This window comes from Hydra vulgaris, chromosome 14, assembly GCF_038396675.1.
Source record: "Hydra vulgaris chromosome 14, alternate assembly HydraT2T_AEP".
NCBI lineage: Eukaryota > Metazoa > Cnidaria > Hydrozoa > Anthoathecata > Hydridae > Hydra > Hydra vulgaris.
In genome coordinates this window covers 15,504,779-15,527,151 of record NC_088933.1, presented here as the reverse complement: position 1 = coordinate 15,527,151, position 22,373 = coordinate 15,504,779, and the positions used below count along the sequence as shown (strand labels likewise).

Genomic DNA, 22,373 nt, shown 5'->3' with positions numbered 1-22,373 from the left:
TTCATATTCAAATTAAGAAAATATTGCTGGGAAAAATGTGGCTGGCCTAGAATACTATATCTTTTATAATTTATTAACTATTAATATAATAATTTCCAATCCCGTCACCAGTCCTCCTTTGGAAGTCTTATACATTTATATTAGTTAAGATTTGAAAGCATACTGAAGCATTTATATAAACTCTTACATATATATGTTAAGTAACAAGTTAAAATGAATAAAAAAAAATAAAAACTTCTGTTGAGAATTTGTTTTCTTAAAATATAATACTTTTATAAATTATAAATAAGCATTAAGTTTTGCCAAAAACAAAGAAACATTTTAGTTTATACATTTATCAAGAGAAGATTGTGTTGCAGAAAGTTCAAAAAAGTTGTAACTAATAAAAAATAATAGAAATCGGGATTTTTTATTTTATATATATATTTCGCCGTTTGACAATAATTACAATAACTAAGTAAATAAATAAAAATTTACATGACAGGAGCAAAAAGAAGAATATAGTTGTCTTGTCACTAAGCCCCGTAAATTACATTAATTACGGGATTAAATCTATTGTATAATTTTAATGATTGACGGTGCTCAGCTAATAAAGAAATAGTTTTTTAACTTACCAACCGTAGCAGATCTAGATAAAGTTAAATATAAAAAAAATGTAATTAACAAAATAAATAAATCGTTTTGGAAAATCAAAACACTGCTGAAAAAGAATTGATTTTTTTTTGGAAGTTATTTAGGTGTTCCCAGAAGTCCTTACGTTCACGCCTCCTTCCGTACCATTGTCACTTTTTGGGCTAGCGTCGAACCTTGGACCTCTGGGTTTTGATCCAGAGCTCTAGCCACTGCGTCACGACTGCTCATTTTTAAATGTACCAACTGTATTAGATGTAGATGCAACTAAAAACAAAAAGTATGTTTTCCAAAAAAATGATTTTGGCAATAAATCTTTCACAAGTTAAAAAAGTAATAGCTTTTAAATTTACTAATCACAGTCATTGAAGACAAATGACTTGATAAGAAATATGAATTTAAAAAATGAATTAAACCAAAGCATACAACTTTAAATTTCTACTTATATAAACATAACCGAAAATTGCAATACACAATTTTACCAGCGGAAGGCTGAGTTGATTGGATTTAAATTTGACTACAGTAATTGAATAAATAACAACCATCAAATAAGTTCTGCATAATGTGCAACAAATTTATTGACAAAGTATGTAATGAAAACATTACTAAACAAGTAAACATTGGGAAAGGTTGTATAATTATTTAAACAATAACAAAAGATAAAATAGTCTACATTGAGTAAAAATTAAAAGACAATAAAAATACCTTTCGTATTAAAATACTTTTAAAGCATCAACATGTTTATTTTCTAATGAATAACACCAAAAAATAATTTATTCATATTCTTACGAAATCTCAAAATATGATGAAAAAGTAAACCCGCATCTAAACAAGAAGGAAACATTAGAAACGTTTGTGTAATGATTTAAACAATCTTCAAAAAACGTAAATTCAAGAGTATTATACAATAGATAAATGATGAAAGAATAATGTATCAACTGTAGTCTATATATTGATAAAGCTAAGGTAAAAAAAGATGTAAAAAACAAAAAATACATTGTTTTCCCAACAAATCTATACACAGTTGATAAAAAAAAATTTTTTTAAACTTAGCAGATGGTGACAAAGCTAAAGGTAAAAAAAGTAACAAAAATAACTTTGATTTTGGCGTTAACTCTATACAGAGCTGAAAAATAAATATTTTTCAAACTTATCAACTGTGGCAGATGTTAATAAAACTAAAAAAAAAAAATTTATAGTATAGCTTTAAAAAATAGGAGTATAAACAGCCGATAAAGAAATAGTTTTTAAACATACCAAATGCATCAGATAACAATGAAGCTAAAGATAAAAAAAGGAATAACTTAAAAAAAAATCATTTTAGGCAACAAATCCAACAAATAAAACAATCTTTTAATGAACAAAGAAAAGTTGTGTAAATACCGAAAAAAAGGTGTTTTAAAAAACGTACTTTTTTTGTACTTAAAAAATGTCTTGAACAAGTTTAATCTATTCAGTGATTTTCAAAAGTTTAAATAAAGATACACTTGTAAAAATTATTAACGTTAAAATTATTATGAAAAAACATGATAAATATGAACTTGCTATCTGTTTGAGTAGTCACTTCATTAACTACATTCACTACATTTAACTACACTACTACATTTTTGTAAACTATTTAAAATCTAAGTGAAGCAACATTCAATAACTATAAAAAAAAAAAAAGCCCCCTCCATCCCCTCAGCCACCTCCGCTGTTTTCGAAAACCAGAAATCAGGTACCAGAAGTGTTTAACTAATTTAACTATCTGCTACATAATATTTTTCCATGAAATTTGGCTGGTGCAAAGGAAATGCATGTAGAAACTAATTTTAAAAAATCAAAATAAAATTGGAATAAAGAGTCCTTTGACAAGAATTTAATAAGTAAAAATCAACCTATTTTTTTATAAGCAAAATACTCAAAAAATGGTATAACAACCATACGTAAAAGTGACACAAAAAATAAGCTTAACTCTTCTTCTTTCCAAAAATATACTATGTGTATATATGTTTCTAAGAAAAAACTCCTCAAAAATACGTTTGCCTTAGGCTACCTAAACAAAAAGCCAAAAAAATAAGTCACAGAATTTTAGCACAAAATTCGGTTCCGTAAATTATTATTTCTGCTGTCGCGTTAAATAAGTAGGTTATTAACCTAGATCGTTAAATAAGTAGACAGTCAGTTCTTTTGTAAAATGTTTATTTGTAAAATGTTTTTAAACAACATCTTTTCAAAAAAAAAAAAACATCTCTTCAAAAAGGATATCGTTCTGCTAAAGCATTTCAAATATAATAGGTACGCAGTGTCGCGTTAAATAAGTAGATTAGACAAAATGATGTTCTGGGGCCGTATTCTGATCTCTCCGTTAAACTTAACGGAGCGTTAGTCAAAAACTTATTATTAACTACATCAATAAAAAAATTCTTTAAAAATATAATTTTTTAAACATAAATGTTTTATTTTGGTATTTAATAAATAGTTTTATTTAAACGAATTTATAGAAATTTTCGTCGTTTCTTTCCTTCGAAATATTGTAATAAATTTTAGATGAAAGCTTAACGGAGAGACGTGAATACGGCTGCAGCGCATTAGTTAGTTTACGGATACTTATTTAAATAAGTAGATCGTTATATAAGTAGACAAATTAAAAAGTCAAGGCATTTTTAGGCAAACGTCTTTCATGCGCAAATATGGCGTAAAGTTTCCGTTAGGTAGGTTAAATCTATCGTTACATTTTTTTTACAAAAAACCTGGATTTGCTCACTGGAAAAAAGTATCGACCTTTTTTTTTTAATTTGTTTGTCTGGGTTAACGAAAAATGCCTTGACTTTTCAATTTGTCTACTTATATAACGATCTACTTATTTAAATAAGTATCTGTAAACTAAACTAATGCGCTGCAGCCGTATTCACGTCTCTCCGTTAAGCTTTCATCTAAAATTTATTACAATATTTCTAAGTAAAGAAACGACGAAAATTTCTATAAATTCGTTTAAATAAAACTATTTATTAAATACCAAAATAAAACATTTATGTTTAAAAAATTATATTTTTAAAGAATTTTTTTATTGATGTAGTTAATAATAAGTTTTTGACTAACGCTCCGTTAAGTTTAACGGAGAGATCAGAATACGGCCCCAGAACATTATTTTGTCTAATCTACTTATTTAACGCGACACTGCGTACCTATTATATTTGAAATGCTTTAGCAGAACGATATCTTTTTTGAAGAGATGTTTGTTTTTTTTGAAAAGGTGTTGTTAAAAACATTTTACATATAAACATTTTACAAAAGCTATATAAAGACTTAACATTCATATAGCTTTTTGTGTATACCTGAAAATTATTGACAAATGTAATACTAAAAGCTACAAAAATCAAATTAAGACTTTTTCACTTCTTGTTTAATTTCATTTTGATCTAGCGATTTTAGAGTACGCATGCGCTCTTCACGCCTAATTTTTTTTTTTCTGTTGTATGTTTATATTTAAAACTAAACCGGGCACGATTATACTTATTTTTGATTAATACGTGGTATTAAACTCGAATTTAAAACTTCAAAGTAGGTGCGAAATTTTCTAGTATCAACACCAATGTATAATACGTGTTAAATATTTCGGCTATTTACATTACTAGATGTGCCTAAGTCCTATGGAGATATTGGATTTATGGAAATTGTAATCTAAAGTGCATATCTTAGTTTTGGGTTTCCCACATATTTACGATTTAAATTAAGGAAGTGTCCACTAACTTTGCGTATAGACTTTTTCTTATGTAGATTTGCGGATAGACTTTTTCTTAAGACGAATGGCAACATGCGGAATGCCACATGACCAATGTCTGCTGATTTATCAAACAACGCCCCTCTTTTTTTTTTACAAAATTGCACCCATTTGTTTAATTCGCATTTGAAATCTCAACTGAATGTTTAAAAAATAATTTATAAAAAATAAATAAAAAAAACGTTTTTTATGGTTGTACGCTTAACATACTAGTTATTATTATATCAATAGTCTATAATCTTTTTTTCTTTTTTTATCAATTATTATTTAATATATTTTGCAAAATAAATAATAAAATTTAAAATGCTTGTTAAATATTCAGAAAAAAAAAATTAAAGGCTATGGCTGAAACAAATTATATATAAATAGTCTTTGCAGTTTCCTGTATATAAAATGAAAATGTAGATTTTTTAAGAAGAATCGTCAAATATTTAAATAGTATCTCTCAAAAGAGTTTTCAAAATAAAGATACAAGATATTTTTGCTTAAATTCAAAGTATTTGCGGGCTTATTTGCCCTAATCTTTTAAAACAAACAGTGGATACAATTTTAGGAAAAGAAAAAATTGAAGTTGAAGATTTTAAACAAAGCTGTTAATAAAGTAGTTTCAAAATTAAAGGCAAACTTCAAAAATTCCAACAGAACCTACGTCAGACTTAATGAAAATGAGAAAACATGGCTAGACGCTCAAGTAAAATTTAAGAACAATGGTTAGAAAATAATTATTTCTGGTGATGAAAGGCCTGTCAAGCCATGAAAAGAAGTTGGAAAAAGAAAAAAGAGAGGCGGAGTTGCAGTAATAGCTCAACAGCACCCAGACAGGGCCGTGCCGAGGAGGGGCATGGCGAGTCTAGCCCCCTTACGAATTTTATTAGTCGGCAAATTGGACATTGGAGTCGGCAAAATTGGATCTATAGTGGGCAGTCGGCAAATGTCGGCCAACGACGACCCATTATTTTTTTTTACAATAGTTAGTAGACAAAAAATAGAAATGTATTCCATCCCTTCCCAATCTCTCCCCCCCCCCCACCCATTAAATCTCTTCGGGATGGCCCTGCATTCAGAAGCACTAATCAGAGAAGCATTTAAAGCTCAAAAAGTTATTAATACAGGTGAAAAAAAAATTATACAGTAAAAGGAAGCTTAGTCAATAAATCCGGCAAACCCATAAAAATAAGTACATTAGATGACCTCAGTCTTAAACTGCAACGTGGTTTATCAGATGAACAATATAAAATGATAAGAAACAGTTCCTTACTTCATAATGCAGATATATACCCAACACTTCATGATCTGTTTGAAGTAAAACAAAATTGTTATCCAGATAAGGTTCAAATGCATGAGACTGAGGCAGGTTGTGGTCTTCAAGCTATTTTAGAGCAAACTCTGCAGCGGATTACGCTGCAGAGTTTGCTCTAAAATAGATAAAGCTGCACAGTTCTAGAAAACTTTTTTGATGAAAATAGATTTTTGCATAACAAAGTAGGCTTTGACGGGGCTTCAATCCAGAGTATTTACAAACAAAAATATAGTGCACAGTTCTACTGCAGGCAATATTAAATGATTAATGTATGTTTCAGAATGCTATGGTATTTTTAAAATTAATTGTTGACAACTAAACAATCTGGTTAAACAAAATAACGTCAAGTACCCACTTTTATTGGTCAGTTAAACAATCCTGTAATATTTGCCGGTTAAAACCTTTCTAAACTAATAAAATATATCTCAGGGATTACGATGAAAAGACATTACACCTTGGACTAAGTTTTCTTCTCTGCTGATTTCAGACTTTTAAATATCTTCTATATTTGGGATATAAAACAGACATTCAGGCAAGAACAACTCATGAAAAATTAGATGTGGCCTAAAAGAAAAGAATCATTTAACAAAAATGTAGAAAAGAACTAAGCCTTGTAATAGACCAACCCAGAACAGAATTTGGTAGCACAAATGATAGCAATACTGTAATAAGAGCCCTTGAAGACTCGGAAGTTTTTGCTAATATATGTGGATAAAGAACTTGTAAAAAGACTGAGAACTTTTCTGATAGCCATATATTCCGGCTATTTCATATATATTCACTTGTTGACCCTGAAAAATTTTAAAACTACTGTAGAGACACGCCTTCTTTAATTATTTCTCTTAACAATTGGTATGTAGCGCCACCTAGTGTTCAAAAACTTCTGGATGGAGTTCACAAACTTCAGCACGGAGTTCAGATATTCTTAACTCTTAAAATCCTTAAGATATTACTAATCCTTTCCAAAGAATTTTATTCAGAAGAGGCTCAAGAGGCTTTAAATAATGAAATTTGAAATACCACACAGTGGGTCAGTAAGTAGACAAAATATAAAAAATTTTAGTCGCTTAATCTTGAAAAGTTATTTAGTTTTAGTTTTATTAAGAGAAATTTATTGATAATTTATTTTTATTAAATTTCTTAGCTACCAGGGCTCTGAGCATTTTAACATTGAAATTTGAAGAAAAGAAATTATAACTGCATATAGGTAAATTTAGTAATATCAACTTTGCGTGATATTTCAATTATATCTGCGTTGTCAAAACACAAAACTAGTAAATGCTATTTTAGAGTATTCAGAGATAAGAAAAACCATATTATCATAGCAATATTACATGATATAAGCAGAACATGTGTTTTGAAAATTATTGACTGATTAACAATCCTCAAACAAAAAGTTTTTTTTGAATCAATATTATCTATTTTTATTTTATTTATTTTTTTAAAATAAGCATTTATCATCAATGGTATGACTTTCCTATGAATTTTATGGTAGTGAAAATCCATTTTTTTTATAAATTAAAATTATAAAAGATTTAATTTTATTACTATTTTAAGAAAATATATTACTTTTTTATTATTATTAAAACAAACTTGTCACATTGAAAAGCAATTTTAGATTTTTTAGCTCGAGTGTGTTTTTTAAAATATATCCAAATCTAGTGTATGTGTATATATATATATATATATATATATATATATATATATATATATATATATATATATATATATATATATATATATATATATATATATATATATATATATATATATTATTGTATACTTATAATGTTGAATGTATATTTAAATGGCGTTTAAAAATATTATTTTATTACTATTTGTAAATATCCAAGAAAATTTATTTTCTAAATATATATACGATTGAATTATTCATTTAATAGCATGCCAAGATATTGTGGCTAAAATATTTGGATGTCATGCAAAATTAATATAAACTAGATGGAAGGTTGTAAGGTAGTTAGGTGCAAGGTTTTCTGTTGTATTTTAAAATTTGTCTTGATAGTTAAAGCTTTTTTTTACTTAGATAATGGCCAACATTATACGGTTGAATTATTCATTTAATAGCAATGCCAAGATATTGTGACTAAAATTTTTTGGAGCTAAATAAAATGCAAAAGACAGATCACAAATAATTTTACTAAATAAAAATTATTTTGACTAAAGAAAAAAATCATCAAGTTTTCGAGTATAAAAACTTCATTACAGTTTCATTTTTAATGTTAAGATTATTTGCTTAAAGATTTAACATACGAGCAGCACACCCATAAGTAATTATTCAGATAGCTCCTTCAGATGACAAACTTGTCGCACTGATTTCATATTAACTGCGTTGCTTGTTTCATTAATTTCATATTAGCCACATTGTCAGTCACAAAGCTTTTTACTGTTTACTTTTTACTTAGCATCCAAACTTATGTCTTACAGGTTTTATGTGTTACAAAACTTACATTACATAAGCCTAGTTTAAGACTTTATATAAGCCTAGTTTAAGCTATTAAATGTTTAAACTTAGAAGTATTAAAAGTATTAAATTAAAAATTATTAATACTAAAAACATACAAACAAAAAATAAAAGTGCATTTCTTTATCGTACTTCCTACTTTATTACTCCGGATATTATTCTTCATCTCTATAAATCTCTAATCCATCCTTGTATAGAATACTGTTACCATATTTGGATCAGATCTTCGAATGATGCTCTTTCTCTTTTAGACTAGGTGCAAAAACATATTGTAAAACTTTATTTTTTAAAATAGATTAACAAGTATTTTTGAAAATTTTTAAAACGTAATAAATCTATTTGCAGATTCTAAGTGATAAATAGATGAGTCAATTTCTAATTAAACGGTTGTGACACAACTGATATTGTAAAAAAAACAATGTTTCACAATATGTTTTACAATATGTTTGAATATAGTAACAAGAAAGTAAAAAAAAAATCACCAAAACTCTTGGGAAAAATAAAATAAACCAATTGTTGGGCAAAACAATACAAATAATAGAAAGCACTAAGTAGTAAATTATAAAATAGTTTTAAAATTTTTAGAGAAAAATATAAAAGAGAATTAATGATAATGAAAAAACTAAATTTTTGTTTAAAGTAATAAATCACTATAATTCTGCTTATATATATATATATATATATATATATATATATATATATATATATATATATATATATATATATATATATATGTAAAAATGCCTTTGAAAAATGTAATTTACAAGTGCATTGTTTCCTCACAAAATAACCTTGATAAACAATATATTGGCTTAACCGAGGGAATGGAAAAAACGTTATGCCAACCACAAACAATCGTTTAAACACAAAAAATATTCAAAAGAGACTATGCTGTCAAAATATATTTGGGATTTTAAAGAAAGAAAAAATATTTAATTTACAATGGTCTATTCTAAAGTCTGCCCCTGCCTATAATAACATTTCCAAAAAATGTATGCTCATTTAAATCAGGAAAATTTATTAAATAAAAAATCTGAATTAATTTCTAAATGTAGGCACGAAAATAAATATCTCTTAAAAAATTATAAAAAGAAATGACCAAATTAAACTATCCCCATTCCAAAAAAATTTCTTTAATAATTACTTTCTGTAATTTCCCGTTAATCAAAAAAATATAGTAATTAAAATTTTTTTATAATAATTTATAACTTCCTGTAAAATATTTTTTCTATAAATTGAATTTTTTTTTAGATTTAGTTACTCTTCCTGATGATCCAGCAATGGTGAAACTTCAAGTAGAAGAAAAAGTTAGATAAGTGTTTTTTACTAATTTATATATATATATATATATATATATATATATATATATATATATATATATATATATATATATATATATATATATATATATATATATATATATATATATATATATAAAATTTTACAATGTTGGTGTGTAGCATGAAATGGTAAATTAGGATGGCTTCGAGTAATTTCTGACTTTTCTGAGGGAAGACTCTAAGGTTTAATGAAATCATTAAGTTACCCTCGATCCTAACTAGCCCCATCCTCCCCTATACCATCATAAGAGCAGTGGTTGCATATGATCGCATACTTGTGCTTTTTTTTACAATAAGAATAACTTATAAAAAAAATAAAACTGATGAAAACTCCCGAGGTAATTATTGTTATAGATGTAACAAGGAATGTATCCATATCAAAACTTTTATTATTGGTCTTCAGGATACTGAATAATGAAGCTTCAAAGTTAAGTATGCCATCATAGGCGCCTTTCCCCTATATATATATATATATATATATATATATATATATATATATATATATATATATATATATATATATATATATATATATATATATATATATATATATATATATCATAATCATTCTGAATAAATGTCATTATTTAGAAATATAAACATTACCAATTTACTAATAAAAGCAAACTCTTTTAAAAATAATTTTTTCAAATCTTGGGTCTTTTTATTGGAATTAAATAAATTACTATATTATATTTTATGTATTATTATTGATATAAAAAAGTTGCTCATTTTTAACATATAAACAAATTAAGTTGACCTGAACCACTCTCCAGACATGAGTCTTATACCACCCGATCATACCTCATTCACAAACAATAAAATAAATTATAAATTAACAAATCGCTTTTGATACTTTATTTTGATTTTAATACTAATTTTGTTTTTTTGCGCATAAAATCAAAAAATTGTAAACTAACAATTGATATGTGAATGGTAATTTTTTATATTATAATATATATATTTTTTTAAATGAATTCAAAATATATTTTATTACTTTTAAAAAAAAAAAAATTATTTATGTATTTTTGAATTGCATAACATCATTAATATGTGAAGCAAAAGTGAAAATGTAATTAATAAAAGGTGAAAACAAAACAATTTAATAGTCATTTTTAATCATTATCAAATTACTGTCTATTGCACCATTGCAAAGATTTCAATATTTTTGTTTAAATACTTGTTTCTTTATTGCTTTTCAAAAAACCGCTGTAATTAAAACGTTTAAAAGTATTTACAAAATACAACGTGGTTTGGTAGCAAAAACATATTTTGCAGCAAAATATTTTATGGGAGTAAAAGCATCATAATGGAAGTAAAAATTTAATATGAGATTTTTCCTGGGAAGTAAAAACTTCAGATGCAATTTTTATTTGGAAGTAAAAATTTAATATGACATTTTAATTTCTCTTCTCTTTTCGACCAAGACAAGCTAATCGATCAACTTCAGTTTCCAGCTTTCTTTTTTATATTTAGCATTCTTTTTTATATTTCTATGTTGATAAGATTTTTTTTTTTGACTTATTTACTTTAAAAACTTTAATTATTACTTCTAATTACAAATACTACAAATTTTAAATATTTATGACAAAAAAAAATAAAGATAAATTTGCATTTTTTAATATTTCTATGTTTCTTTTTATGTGGTGATTTTCAAATCTAATATAAAATATATTTCAGCAATCCAAAAAAACTTTGAAAAAGTTTAGGAAAAGTGAAGAAAGCAAATTTAAATTACTTTAAAAAGTTGAATAAAATTTTTTTATAATGATAAAAGTATTTTATCGATATATAAAATTATATCTATAGTTACACCATAGTTTATATTTCTAAATAATGTTATTATCTCAGTTATACTTTGAAAATCACAAATTAAAAAAAAAATCTGTGAAATTTTTTTTTTGGCTGCACTATAACTAATAATTGACACAATTTGCCATGTGCTGTCTGATATTTATTTGAGCTATATAGTGCTTCAATAGAGTTTCCATTGATTGCTCATGCCCTTAAATCTCCGACCAGGTTTTATATATGTTTTAATTTGGTTGCTAAGGTACTTAATTTTGTACAGCAACAACCTACTTTTACATTAACGTTGTTTTAACGGTTTTCTATTTGCGCTAAGTACACAATATTGGTCGTGTGTATTAAAATGAGATTCACACTTCTAAGGATAAATTTTTTGGTTACTATGGATACCTGACTTTGAATAGCATAGCAACAATATACTTTCGGTAGCTGTTAGTAATTTAACTACTAAAACTAACAGTAATTTAATTACTTTTAATTTTAATTTCAAACACTTATATTAATTTAAACACAAACAAGAATTAGTAATCCACGCGGCATATATTTTTTAAAATTGAACTGTTAAATACAAAATATTTGTCATAAAAATTATTTAGATATGATTTTATTAAATTTGGTAATTCAAAACAAAATATTAATGAAGATATATTAAAATTTATTCAGCCAAAAATTTGCTGAATTTGAAGACTTTGATTTTAAGCGTCTTGTTCAACAATTTATTTACCTATATAAAAAAAAGGAGAAAATTGCAAACTATACTGTCAAAAACTTTGAAAGAAGTTTGTAAATTGGCCTAATGAGTATTTAATTGTCAGAAAAAAAGACAATAAACCAATTAAAAGTAGACGTGGTCGAAAACCAGTTACATTGGATGTTAATTCTAATAAAACTAAAAAACAAGGGTGCATCTGGCTTGCTCGAATCTCATTTATCAAATGAATTATTTTTTGCTGCTAGTAAGAAATTAAGAGATGAATCAAATTTTGCTACTGCTAAGAATGTTCTAAATATTTCAAATACAGATAACGCAAATAAACGTGGAGACTTGGAAAAAGAATATAACATCTACCCCACTAACAATGATATCAGGGATGCGACGTTGAAATGCTATACTGCAATGATACTATTCAACTTCAGTTTCTTTAAAAGATTTAATTATTCATATTTTGAAAAGAACCTATGCTGTTCAGGAACCTGGGCTGAGGCACTTGATTTTGAACAAAATAGCATTAAAAATAATGACACTCACGTGTTAGACTGGTTTTGATGTTGCTACTGGTCAAAGCATTTATAAACAACTTTTGTCAGAACCTGAAATGAGAAGAGATTTAAAACGTAAAGAATCTTTATTTATTACTTGTCTAGTCCCAATGGATTTAACTGGGTTTAACAACAGCATTGAAAAGGTGCTTATTTGGAGAAATTAAAAGTTATCATCCCCAGCCTATTGCAGACCCTTATTATTAAGTGAATTGTATTATTGAACTTGCAATAATTGATGGGAAAGTTAAGACAATATTGTTTGGAAAAACTAATTCATATCAATGCTGTTCAGTGGGTGGTGTCTCTCCAAAAATATGAGTAGCCTTGATATCCTTAATATAAATTATACTCACAAAGAGTTCAAATATGTTCTTGCCAGTCTCTATGGACTTGATTTTTTGAGATGATTTTGCACATTGCATATAAAAAATAAACAAGAACGTGGCAAGCAAAATCTTAAGAACACAAAGAAAAGGTATCTGTAACTAAAAAAAAGATTCATTATATGAACAAAATTAGACTTGTTGTTGATTTCCCCATAAGTGGTGGTTTTGGATCAAGCAGCGATGGTATAACTTCAAAGCATGCTTTTGCAGCATCGTAAAATATCTGTAAACAGCATATCGATAAAAACCTTAAATTCAGATTTTACATTATCTTGGTAACACTATCTTCGGGATATAAAATAAACTGCTTAAGGATTATTGTTTTCTATATGTGTTCCTTTGACCATGGTATTACATGGCTCAATCTGTGCACAAAGTGTTGATGCATGAACATGACATAGTTCAAAGCCTTGCATTACCCATAGGACTTATGTCAGAGGAAGCTGATGAGGCTAGAAATAAAGACTTTAAATCTTATCACAAAAATTTCAGCCAAAAAACATCCCGAAGAGCAACAAATACTGATCTAATGAATAAACTTTTAGATTACAGTGATTCTGTTGTTTCATCAGTGCGTAAACCAACATCACACCGAACAAATCATAAAACATTTTCTTCAAATGTTTTACAACTACATAAACAATCTCAAACGACATTATTGCTCTATAAATTTTTGATGTAGTTTAAAATTGACAATGTTTTCTTGCACCATTTTTTGTTTTTATTATTGCTAAAAAACTACTTACCTAAATATTTCATAGTTTTTCAAAATAAGTGGGTCAAAAATCCGATAAAATTTATTCAAAAATCAATTTACCCCTTTGTAGTTAAGCAAATTATCTGGTAACTAAGCAATATAAATATCCATAACAACTTAATAAAAATATATAATACTTTTATAAAAAGCACGATGGTACTTGGTTGGTACTCATGTCAAATTTAGTAAATGTAGCATTCGCAAAATACCTGTAAATACCAAAAATAGGTTGTTGCTAAGCAAAAATAAAGGTATCCATAGCAACAAATAAAAAATAACATCTTCATAAGAAGCGTAGACATCATATTAATACTCAAGGTAACTTTAGTGAGTATAGCCCTAATATTAATTTAGTTATGAACTTTGTCCAGTAAAAGTGAATTCTGCCCCACTGTGTGCCAGTTTGAATCATTTTTCAAAAATTTCAAGGTTAAATGTTATGAAGTACCAAATGAACTTTTTACTCATTCAAAGTGATCCACTGATTTTGTAAATTTCTTTTATTAAATACAAACGGTTTAATGGAAAAAACTACCAAACAATGCCTTTTCACTGAATGCAAATATATGCAAATAATAATTTTAGAGAATTAAAATCATTTAAATGCATTATTTTATCATAAAAATTTTTATTTTAATTCGAAATATAGAATATGATTATATTATGTCCGAACAGAAAAATATATATATATATGATTATAGTATGTCCGCACAGAAAAAAAAATTGAACAATATTAGTAGTCCGAAATATTAGACTAGTTGTCCGATATATACATCAGTGTTCTAGCAGCGCGCAGGTAGAAATAGTAAAACTCAATTTTCAATCTAAAAATTTATTTATTGATCTTTAGTTCATTTAATTTAAAAAATATATAATTTAATCTAATATACAGTGAGAACAGAATTTAATGGTACAAAGTAATTTTTTAATAAAATTAACATCTTTGAATAAAATACTGTATCATGCATTAATTATAAAGAACATTTTTTTCCGCCAATTATTCGTTTGGTAAAAAACCTTCAAAAAAATTGTTAAATTTGTCATTATGCTTTTGAATTACCTGGTTAAGAATTTGAAACAAAAAAAGATGGGGATAAAACCCTCCCACATAAAATAATTGTACAAGAAAACTTTATTGATTAAAGCCAAGAAAAAATACCAGTTTATTAAAATAACTGAGAAACAGCTTCAAGTTTTTTATTAACATACTTTAATATTTAGTTGGTCCTCCTTTTGCTTACTAACTAAATCTAACAAGCGTTTCGGCAACGATTCTACCACACATTTGATTTGATTATTGTCAATGTTAGACCATGATTTAACAACATCTTTCTTCAAATCTTCTTTTTTCTAAGATGCTCTATGACCTATTTTTTTATCTAGTAAAGCCCATAAATGCTTTATTGGATTCAAATCTATGCTCAGTGAAGGCCATTCTAAAACGTTTATGCCATTTTCATCAAAAAAGGTTTTAGTTTTTTTAGCAGTATGTTTTGGATCATTGTCTTGTTGAAACAAAAAAAAGTCTTTAAGCAGAAGATTTTAAATTTCGTTTCAATATATTGTTATAATAATCAGCATTCATAGTTTCATCAATAAATTCTAGTTTACCCACATCTCTCCATGCCATACAACCCCATATTATTACACTTCCACCACCATGTTTAACTGTTCCTCTCGTTAACTCAAATTAAATGCTTCACCCCTCTTTCGTCAAACTCTCTGTGCACCATCAGATTTTTTTAAAATAAACTTGGAATCATCAGACCAAAGTACATTTTACCAAAATGATGCTAGCATTAAATAATACTTTATTGCAAAATTCATTCTTCTCTTGTATGATTTTTTGTTTAAAACGGTTTTTTCCGAGCTAAACATCCACTGAACCCTGCTTTATGAATGCAATTTCTAATTGATATTAGTGAAAGTTTCCTGTAAAATTTTTTAGATGATTTGCTATACTTTTTTGTCCATTCAATCCGATTTTTTTAATCATTCTTAAAATTTCTAAATCATCTCGTGAGGTTATTTCAGCTTTCGTCCAGAACAAATTTCAAACGTTTCATATTGTTTGTACTTATTTACAATGGCTCCAACTATTGTAAATGGAATATTTGTAAGTTCTTCTTTTTTTCTATGAGTATTTCCTTGTTTAACCAAATCTATAACAAGTTTTCGTTGAGTAGTATTTAAATTTTACCTTCAGGTGCCATAATGTTCGGTAAACAGAGTTTTTAATGAATTTTTTTTTATCAAAAATGTTATTAATTGCTGAAAATATTATTCTAGTAATGTAAATTCAATAATAAAATATTATTGAATTTAAATTTGAAAATAAATATTTTATAAATTAAAAAAACCATAAACATTCATAACAAATAATAAAACAGTTTTGTACAATTAATTTTTGTGCGCGAAAATTAATACTTGCGTAAGTAAAAAATTAAAAATTGTATAACAAACACATTTACTTACACTGATTAAGTATAAATAAGAAATATAGGAATGAATAAAAAAAATTGGTTCAGTTTATTTAATTATTAATCAAGATAAAAGCAAAATTAGCAAATAAAATGCAAAAATTACTTTGTACGATTAAATTCTGTTCTCACTATATAACATACAAAAAAGAATGCAGATACATGCTAAAATTTCTCAGCAATCTATTAGACTGCTGGTTAGAGTTGTAAAACTTACTTTTCAACTTAAAAAACAATCCGAGGTTGAAACAAATATATATACGTTAAACATATGATAAATCAAATGCACTACATCCTAGAATAGTCAGATCTAAAGCACATCTTTTAGAAAGCGTAAGAAAAAATATTGCCATACGAGGTTATTATAATTATTGCATTATAAATAACAAAATAAATATTAAAAAATTTGAATCTGAATTTAAAACACAGTTTTTTTCTACATTCTTTGAAAACAAATGTTATTAAAATATCTAATAGAAAAAATTATCAAAATAATTTGTTTTGGCTTAAAAATTCTAAAATTTTACCTTAAATTATTTTACGCGTGTAGTCAAACGTAATGCGCGTTTGATCGTGTGTACACGCATTATGCGCGTCAAAGCTGCGCATGAAAAATGTTTTTATTATTAAATTTGAATTCTTTGACCCAAAAACTATTATTTCAACATATGACATATTTAATTACAATGTTTGTCAAAACTTGTTGAGTTTTTGCCATCTTTTAATCATTATGAGGCATAGTGCGACGCCGCAGTTTTTGATTATGATTAAGAACGATATTTTTAAACCTCGTAAATATGAATAGATAGACGTTGGTAACCAACATGAGATTGAATGGATGTTATTCCACCTGACCCAGATGATGTTTTGCAGTTAAGTTCTTGTGCATGCACAGAAAATTAACTGCATAATTATAACTGCATTGTATGCATGCATAAAATCAAAAAAAAACTAGTTTGCTTTTGTAAATTGATTTATACTGATTATGACAATATACTGATTTGAGCGGATTGGGGCATTTTTTTGTCTCGTGAATATACAAATGGTTGAGGTAATGCAATAATAGAATATTCCTTAACGGTAAAACTAACTTTTATCGATTACTTTAACTGCGCAATAAGGATGATAAAAAAATGACTTTGTGACTTAAAAAGAGAAAATATTGCTTTGAATCACCAGCTTTAAAAAAGAAGTATTTAAATTTGTAAAAATACAGGTTTTGCGCAATACTTGAAGAAAATAAACAGTTAATGCAATTACTATTCTTTTAGATGAAATGTTTCTATTACTGAAAAATATTTATTAATAAATATTTTGCGGTATTCTATTTAAACATTTAATCAAAATTTTCCTTTATTTTTGTCTCTAAATGAAGTTATGAAAACATTTCACTAAAAATTTTGATTTATTTTTGGATCTAGCAAGGTATTCATTTCTAAAACATCTTTTTTTTACCTCTTGATAAGAAAATAAAACTGTTAAACAATTGGTTATTTCAACAACTTTTGGTTAACAAAAAATGTGATTTATCCTGGTTGACAAAAAAACTTAAATAGTTTTGGTAAACATTTTTACATGTTATTATCATACTTTCTTCCATTTACACTGTTTAGAAGAAATATTTTAAGTAATACTTTGGTTGTTAACATTATTCGAAAACTTTTGACAAAACTGTATGCTGAGCTCTTGATCATATGGTTCACAAAATTAAGTGCCCATGCATACTTAAATAATCTCAACGCATTGTCCTTTTAGATATAATTTGAAAAAAAAAGCAACTTAATATTACATTAGGTAGTCTTAAGAAACTTATTTAAGTTCAAATTAAACTAATTTTAATAATAAAAACAATTTTGGTTTGTCAAAATAGTATTGCTTTTTGAAGTCATCATGAAGACAGTAAAAGTTATTTGAAAAGAACGTTGGTATTGATAAAATTGTAAAATTTTTTAAATTTTTGTGTTATGCTGGTGATAAAATTCTTGAGGAACATATTCGTTCCGCTCCTACAATGTTTTGCTATCTAAAACCTCCCAAAACATATTTATTCAGTGCTGCAATCAAATCGAGTGTTGCAATCAAATTGGGTACTGCTATTAAATCGAGTGCTGCAAAAAAACAGTTGGGATATTCGTATTTGAAAAAATTGGGTATTTGGCTAGTTTTTCCTCCTCCGGCTAATTGCCATATAGAGGCCACATACCTGGGTCAGCGAAGACCAGTTCAGCTCACTAAAGAGCATCATCACCCGCTTTGCTGATCAAGAGAAAGTGAGGTTAGGAAGAACGAAGAAAGTTAGAGCGAAGGCCAAAAGAAGTCAAGTTAGAAAGATAACATAGAGAAAGCGGATAGATAATTGCACTAGATATTATAATGTGCAATTCATACTGTTAATTTGATTACCTAATTAATGTATTAGTATAAACGTAGTCATTATTGTTCGTCACGTTCGTTTACACAATTCGACAAAAATGAAAAGCAAACTTATTTTTCTATATTTTGTGGCAAAGTTTCTTATTGTTCTAATTTTGAACAGTTATATCTTTCTTTTTGGTATACGACTCATTGACAGTAATAATCTGTGTTCTTTTATTGACTGTAAATTAAGTACAGTTGACCTATTACTCAAAATAAAATTTCTGTAATTGGTGATTTTGGTCTTTGTATCCAAAAATGTAGAGGTGCAAACGCAATGTCAAAAAAATTAAAAAGTGTATCATTTAGGATTTGAATTTTTAATACAAATACGCTATGCAGGTAATAAACATAGTTCAGTTGTAAACTATATTTTAGAAAAGTTTTTGATTATATGAAAGATGCTTTATTTTAAACTAAATGTGTTCAGAAACAGATCTTGACGTCAGGGTTCAGAAACATAGGTGCTTTTTTTGGCAACTATATTACGGTATTTCATTCGATGGAATAAAATGCCGTAATGTAGTTTAGTAAGAAATAAGTTTAAACAAAAGCAGGCAAGTTTTATTAGTCTTACGACAATTAAATAACAATAATAATAATAGTAAAAATAATAATAAAAGTAAAAACAATAAAAATAATAATAATAGATTATTTCAATGCCATCACTATCGCTATCGCTATGACACTTGATGATCGGAGTAAAAAGTTTATCGGAGTAAAAAGTTTCTGATAAAATTTTTTGAATTTTTTGTAAACTTATATATCAAACATTCTTCATTGTTCAGATGGTTTAGTCAGTATAAAAATGTTCCCAAACATTATGGAAGTTTTGCATGGAATGGAAGTTTTGCATGGAATGGAAGTTTTGCATGGAATGGAAATTTTGCATGGAATGGGAGCAATTCCATTAACTAGGTGTGAATGCAAGCGCATAATTTTTGTTATACGGAGACTGAAAACTTATACTCAAAGCCTAATGCTTTCATTTTTTAGTTTTAATGTCTTTTCATCATTTCAGATTTCATTTCATGATTTCAGTTATCCTATCCGTTGAACATGTTTTATATACTTTTTCTACTTTAGGGAACCAGTGCTAAGACCTTGTTAAAGCTTAATTATATTTATATAACAAAATAGCAATAATAATACACTTCTTGATTATAAAGATGAACGGAGATAGTTTGAAATGCTTGTCAATGTTAATTGGCTTTAAAATTGGCGCTATTTGGTATTAAACTGTTTTGACATCATCAAATTGCTAACTAACAAATGTTCGTTAAACGAGCTTAATGTTAATTTAAAAAGTTTCTTTTTTAAACTTATATAGATCAAATTCTATTCGGATTCTAAAAGACACCAGTGGAGCTGCTTCTGTAAAAAAAAAAGAAAAAAAAGTTTCCGGATAAAATAATGTAAACGAGCAATTTTTAATTCAATTAAATAAAGTATATCACGCATTATTATGTCGTTAAAGTATTTTTGTAGTTAAAAGAACAATAAGGAGTTTTAAGTTTTCTTTATATTTGAACATTGACATAGTTATAAGATTTTGAATGAACACATGCTTAATTCTTGAAGATTACCGCGCGCAATTTAGACTATTGTTTGGAGTTAAGCCCCTCAAAGATCTATATCCCTATATTAATAAAGATGGTTCAATCTTTTTTTTTCGACAAACACGCAATACATTTTTTAATAACGTAAAAGAAATTTGTAAGTTGTTTTTTTTTATTTTGAATCTTTCTTAACACTCTCGTATATATATTAGAACTAACCCGTGAGCAGAAAGTATTTGTCTAACAATATACTAGCAATTAAATAATTTAAACAAATTTTTCTAGGATAGCTAAATTCTACGCAACACTTCATAAATTGTTAAGGATAGCTAAATTCTACGCAAAACTTCATAAATTGATAAGATCAAAATAACTGCAATAAAAGTTTGCATCAGAAAAAAAACAAGGAAATATGTTAAACTTAACTTCAAAACATTTTTGTTATTTAATGCTGAAAAAATACTCAAACATATTTATTTATTTTCCTTGTATTAGTTTTAATTTCATTTATTTCATGTTTTATATTTTTTATGACTTAATATGGGATGAGTTTGGTTTATTACAAATATCTAATTTGTAATCTAGTGGCTTCATTTGTAAAGCCATCAAACAGATAACGTCAAAAAAACGTCTTTTGGACCTCATGTTTATTCGTGTGAATCTAATTAATAGAAAAATAATTTTAATGTAAAACATTTACTATTGCCACTATCGGCTTTTACCGCTTTTAATCAATGATACACCACCACCACACAACGTCTTTTGAACGTTCAAAAGACGTCTTTTTATTATCAAATGGCGGCTGGGAATTTAATATTTATAAATATTAAGTTGGTTCCTATAGAAAAAATTCAAACTTTTCATTAAACTTGTTAAGTTGTATTTTTTTGCTTCTGAAGTTTTAATACCCTAAAATTAAATCTTTGACAAAAAACAAAAACAAAAAAACAATTTTTTAGTTTAAGGTAATATATAGTGTATTTAATTTTTTATTTTCCAATGTTTTTCAGATGAACTTATTTTTTAATCTCTCTAATATATCTGTTAATTTGAAATATTTTTTTTGTTATTTAGTTTTGAGAGAAAAGAAATGAAGTTTTTCATTATGGTTGTAGCACTTATGACTTGCTATGGTTACAGTGCTGGAATGACCAATCAAGAAAAAAGAGCTTTGGCAAAAAAAGTCTTAAAAGAAATTTTAGTGGATAATAAAGATCAAATAGAAAGCTATATCCGCCAAATGATAAAAGATACACTCGCGAGTTCAAGCAAGTTATTATCTTATATTTTTTATAAATTATTAATAAAGTATGGCCTTTCCTTTGTTGCCGATTGTTGTTGATCAAATACAGGACAAAGGCCTTCATCTGCGTACGTGCGGGCCATATATCCATGTTAGAAGGTCTCATGGGAAGAAAACCGCATAACGCACATATAGGGTTTTATATTTAAAGTATGGGTACATCTTATAATAATATCTTATATGATTATATCTAATGTGATTTTCAAAATAAATTTGAGGAATTAAATTTATAGGTAATATAACTAAAATTCAACAATGAGAAAAGTAACTACCTGGATTTTAATATGATGAAAAAAAATCTGTTAAAAAATTATTTGTAAAATTCAAATAAAAATACCAAGACGAGAAACACCTTGTAGTAAAAATAAACATCAAATTTAAGATTGCATATTAAACCATCATATTTAAACATTCAAAAGATTTAAAATTAAATTGCTTAAAATAAATTAACACAGAAAATGTTACTGGGTCTTATTCAACATTTTATAGAAAACTATAACAGCAAAGAGTGTGATAAAAGTGTTGCCAGTTACACTAGCCAAAATTATCAACCGATGCTTGAGAACATATTTTATAAGCATTGGAAATGTGAACCAAGAGAATTTCACCTTACATTATTTGATTGACTTGAAACCTCTCCTATTACAAAACTTAGATACGTGACACTAAAATAAAAATAAAATAAAAAAGTGGGCGATCTATACTGCAGGCCTTGCCAACGCGCAAATGGCGTATCTGACTTGGGGCCTATTTTATAAACAGGAAAAACTAAAAAAATCTGTAATTTTATATTAACTCAATAAACTCTCTGTCAAAAAGATTTACTTTATAATTAAAAACTGAAACTAAAACAAAACTTTACATATATATGTATATATATATATAT

At 26.7% G+C, this 22,373-nt stretch overlaps 1 protein-coding gene and 1 long non-coding RNA gene across 4 annotated transcripts in view; one reads left to right on the top strand and one right to left on the bottom strand.

The window, feature by feature from the left end:
• Positions 1-406: 406 nt before the first annotated feature.
• On the bottom strand, positions 407-8,569 carry LOC136090634 (uncharacterized). Of its 2 annotated transcripts, XR_010643589.1 has the most exons (4): positions 8,308-8,569; positions 1,888-1,911; positions 1,336-1,455; positions 407-897 (listed from the first exon to the last, which is right to left on the bottom strand). It is a non-coding gene; the product is annotated as an uncharacterized LOC136090634 (long non-coding RNA). The 2 variants fall into 2 exon arrangements; XR_010643588.1 differs by lacking the exons at positions 1,888-1,911; positions 8,308-8,569 and adding an exon at positions 1,627-1,726.
• Positions 8,570-20,221: 11,652 nt separating this feature from the next.
• Positions 20,222-22,373, top strand: part of LOC100205676 (uncharacterized) — a 33,875-nt gene continuing 31,723 nt past the window's right edge. For both annotated transcript variants that reach the window (XM_065818578.1, XM_065818577.1), the window contains exons 1-2: positions 20,222-20,341; positions 21,259-21,452. In XM_065818578.1, the coding sequence (XP_065674650.1) occupies positions 21,275-21,452 (178 nt within the window). In that variant the 5' untranslated portion in view covers positions 20,222-20,341; positions 21,259-21,274. The remainder of the gene's footprint in view (positions 20,342-21,258; positions 21,453-22,373) is intronic.